The 3,602-nt window shown below is 39.9% G+C and overlaps 1 protein-coding gene across 1 annotated transcript in view; it reads left to right on the top strand.

The window, feature by feature from the left end:
- Positions 1–3,602, top strand: part of LOC107717753 (ral guanine nucleotide dissociation stimulator-like) — a 22,154-nt gene that overhangs the window by 10,467 nt on the left and 8,085 nt on the right. Inside the window, exons 10-13 of the mRNA XM_016524588.1 lie at positions 843–875; positions 1,055–1,109; positions 2,085–2,178; positions 2,222–2,317. Of these exons, the coding sequence (XP_016380074.1) occupies positions 843–875; positions 1,055–1,109; positions 2,085–2,178; positions 2,222–2,317 (278 nt within the window). The remainder of the gene's footprint in view (positions 1–842; positions 876–1,054; positions 1,110–2,084; positions 2,179–2,221; positions 2,318–3,602) is intronic.

Genomic DNA, 3,602 nt, shown 5'->3' with positions numbered 1-3,602 from the left:
TACTTACGGTTTGTGATGCAGCTGCAGTCAGATCTAGTACCGCTTCATCTTTTAACAAATGCTTCTTTGTGACTCTCCATGACACTGTGCCTCGATTACAAAACAAAATACTCCGATCAAACCTCAGACACGATCCGGGACGACATTAAAAATAAACTATCCCCTTGTTCCATACGCTGGGATCCTTCTGATATCTGTACAAAGACACGACCGAGCTGTTTAAACCAAGCGTGTCAAAGCGAACGTTCTTTCACTGCATCAGTCCTGACAACAGACTCGAGCGCTGGACTGTGTCAGAAAGAGAACCGCATCTGTTTACTGTATCCAGTGCAGACAAGATAGCGACAGTGATTGTAATTTCTGTTTGCTTTTGACGCAACAAGACACTCACATTTAGCGTAATCAAGTCAGCCGTTAAGCGACTGAATGCCAGTGGGCGGGGCCTATGCTGAGAAGATGACTATTCGTCGATGTCTTGCTCTGGAGGCGTGTTTATGCAAATGTTTGTGCCCGGGTGACGTCACCCTGCCCCTCAGATCCAAACGAAAATTATTAGGAAATTAGGTTTCTCATGTCATGACCTCTTTAAATTCGAGGTGCGTGCTGAGCACCGTGGTTTTGTGTATATCCGTGCGGTGCTCCTGTTCTTCTTCCAGCAGATCTGTCGGTAATTGAAGACAAAAATCAGAGTCGTTTATTCTCTGATTCTTTGACTGGTGTGTGACAGACCTCCGTCTAAAGAAACCATCAGTTCAGTTCAGTTAATGAGACGCTAGCAGTTACTACTGAATGTGTTTCAGCTGCAGATATGGGTAATAACTGGTTCTTTCTCTGCATCTCAGGGAGGCCTGATCAACTTCGAGAAGAGAAGGAAGGTACGTCTGAACAGAAGGAACAGATCCTGACGATGATTCAAACGCGCTGATCTCGTGTTAAAGAGATAGTTCACCCAAAAATGAAAATTCTGTCATTAATTACTCACCCTCGTGTCGTTCCAAACCCGTAAGACCTTCGTTCATCTTCGGAACACAAATTAAGATATTTTTGCTCTCAGCTCTCTGATCCTCTCATAGACCGCAAGCATCCTAACACCATCAAGGCTCAGAAACGTAGCAAGGACATCGTTAAAATAATCCATGTGACATCAGGGGTTCATCTGCAATTATACGAAGCTACGAGAATACTTTTTGTGCGCAAAGAAGAAAACAAAAATAATGACTTTATTCAACAATTCGATTCCTGCGCGTCACCCTGGCGCCATTGTTAAATAAAGTCGTTATTTTTGTTCAGTCATGAGTCATTCATTCAAATGATTCGTTCAAAATGCTGATCAGGGACAAAATAAGTGACTGGCTTTACGAGCGATTCGTTCAACCATTTACTCAATCGATTCATTCAGGAATGCAACTGATTCTGTTTTTCGCTTGGGAGATTGTTGGTGAGGTGAAGATTAAAGCAAAATAACTGACAATTTGACATTTCCACACGCACAATCTGTTGGTCTGAATATTAAAACAGCACTGTTTGTGAGATATTGTTTTTACTTAACCTTTGGATTGCTTTAAATTCTGCGGGCGAAATGCAGTGATTTCAACCCACTTCTGAGGAAATGTACCGTGAGGGATGAATTTTCCTCCAGATTTAACATTGCATAATTTTGTTGAATTTGTCGCGTTTTCCTTTATAAAGCTGCTTATTTTGGAAATAACCTGTGAACGAGCATTGCTTAATTCATCACTTAATACTTTGCCCGCGAAAATTGCTCTAACGTGACGCGCCTTTAATGTTATCGGCAATTTGTCCCAACTGTATGATGTCGAATGCCATGTCCGGTACTCAACTCAAAAGGGTCAGAGAAAAGTGTGTGCTCATATTCTTTCATTTTATGATTGGGGGAAATTCAGTTCTCCAAATTCAGTGATCCGATTCATTTTTGAATCAAAGCCAGAGCAGCAAACTGTGCCAGGTGACTGTGACGGACTACCGTTTTGCAAATAGTTTTGTGTCTTTGTAGTAGAATTGAAATGATTTGCAAAGCACTTTTGCATAGCTAAGCAGTTTCCCAATGTTGTTTGTGTTTGTAGGTAACCCTCCCTCAGGCCAGAGCAGAAAGAACATGAAGCAGCGCTTCCTCAAACTTCTGCCCTGCTGTCATGTTGACTCCACACCAACTGTCAGGCAAAGCCACACACTCCTGAATGCTGTTCTGGGTTTCCTGCAGCTACAGTCAGTCGTGTAAGATCGAGCCGCTCTCTGAATCGGCCTCCAACACGCTGAGAGCCAAGAAGAGCTCAGGAATCATGAAGAGATGGAGCGAGTGAGTGCTGACCACCACATACACACTAGTTTCAGTCCTCATGAATTCTGCTGCCTGACCAAACTCCTTATTTAGGCCAAACTGTAAGGTAGCATCGCATGTATCTTCCATGGGGGGAAGGCAATCCCAGAATGCATTGGAACAAGCTCAGTGAGAAATGTTGGAAATATTCCTTCATATGATAACCATTGATGTCTTGTTGTGGAGCTGGAGTGTATTATTAGGGCTGTCGCTAACAATTATTTTGGTACTCAAGCAATCTGTCGATTATTCTGTCGATTAATCGAGTAATTATAGTGAATTTTTTGTGGTAATAAAAACATATACATATATAATAGTAATGAGGCAATAATTAGTTCAAATAAAGTATCGAAAGCAAGTAATCATGGTTTTATTGAACTAAACTTGAAGAATAGAGTTAACGTACATTACGCATTATAACAAATGACTGCAGAACGGCCTGACGATTGTTTTTACACTTTACTGCGCGATCTAATCCTTGTTTAATATTGACTAAACAACATTTAATTCAAATGTCCACTTAATCTTTAATATTTGGCCATTTCTTCACGACAGAAATGCTACAGTACTGTAATTTCTTGGATATGTGGACATAAAAATGAGTAAACTCAGAGCGAGGTTTTAAACTTTTATTTTGAAATGTTAGCAAAAAAATATATATATAGATGTATCCTCCTGTTTTACGTAGATTTATAAATGATTTACCTCACAAATCTGATGAAATGGCGCACGTTGCGTTCTCAGATGAACGTTATAATAAACCCAACCTCACAACAACATGCAGAGATGAGTTTGAGATGCCACACATGTAAATGATAACAGTTTGTGCGGAGCAGCGTTTACTGTGAACAGATCCGCTCTCACGCACATGTACATAACATATACACATGTACAGTCAAACCAAAATTTACTCAAGACACCTTCAACATTTCTCACATTATCACAGTTTATTCGCTATAGTTTAGAAAATGGTAATAAAATATGAACTCCGAGTTAAAGTGTGTCAGAACAAACTCATCTTGATAATGTCAGATAACTTTGATAGAAAGGTATGTAATGAATTCGGCTGAATAGCTGTCAGCTGTTAAATTTAAGAACATAATTAGATAAAACCAATGTAGCTCAACTAATTACCAAGCAGTGCTTAATTCTGTTCAGTCTGTGGTGTAAAAAGATCACATTAGCAATTAAAGAAAAACACTGAAGAAACACATGCTCAGCTCAAAGTGATTGAATAGTTTCTGATCCCAAATTTTACTGGTAG

This window comes from Sinocyclocheilus rhinocerous, unplaced genomic scaffold (genome assembly GCF_001515625.1).
Source record: "Sinocyclocheilus rhinocerous isolate Xijiao unplaced genomic scaffold, SAMN03320098_v1.1 scaffold693, whole genome shotgun sequence".
Lineage (NCBI taxonomy): Eukaryota > Metazoa > Chordata > Actinopteri > Cypriniformes > Cyprinidae > Sinocyclocheilus > Sinocyclocheilus rhinocerous.
This window is presented reverse-complemented; position numbering and strand designations above follow the sequence as displayed.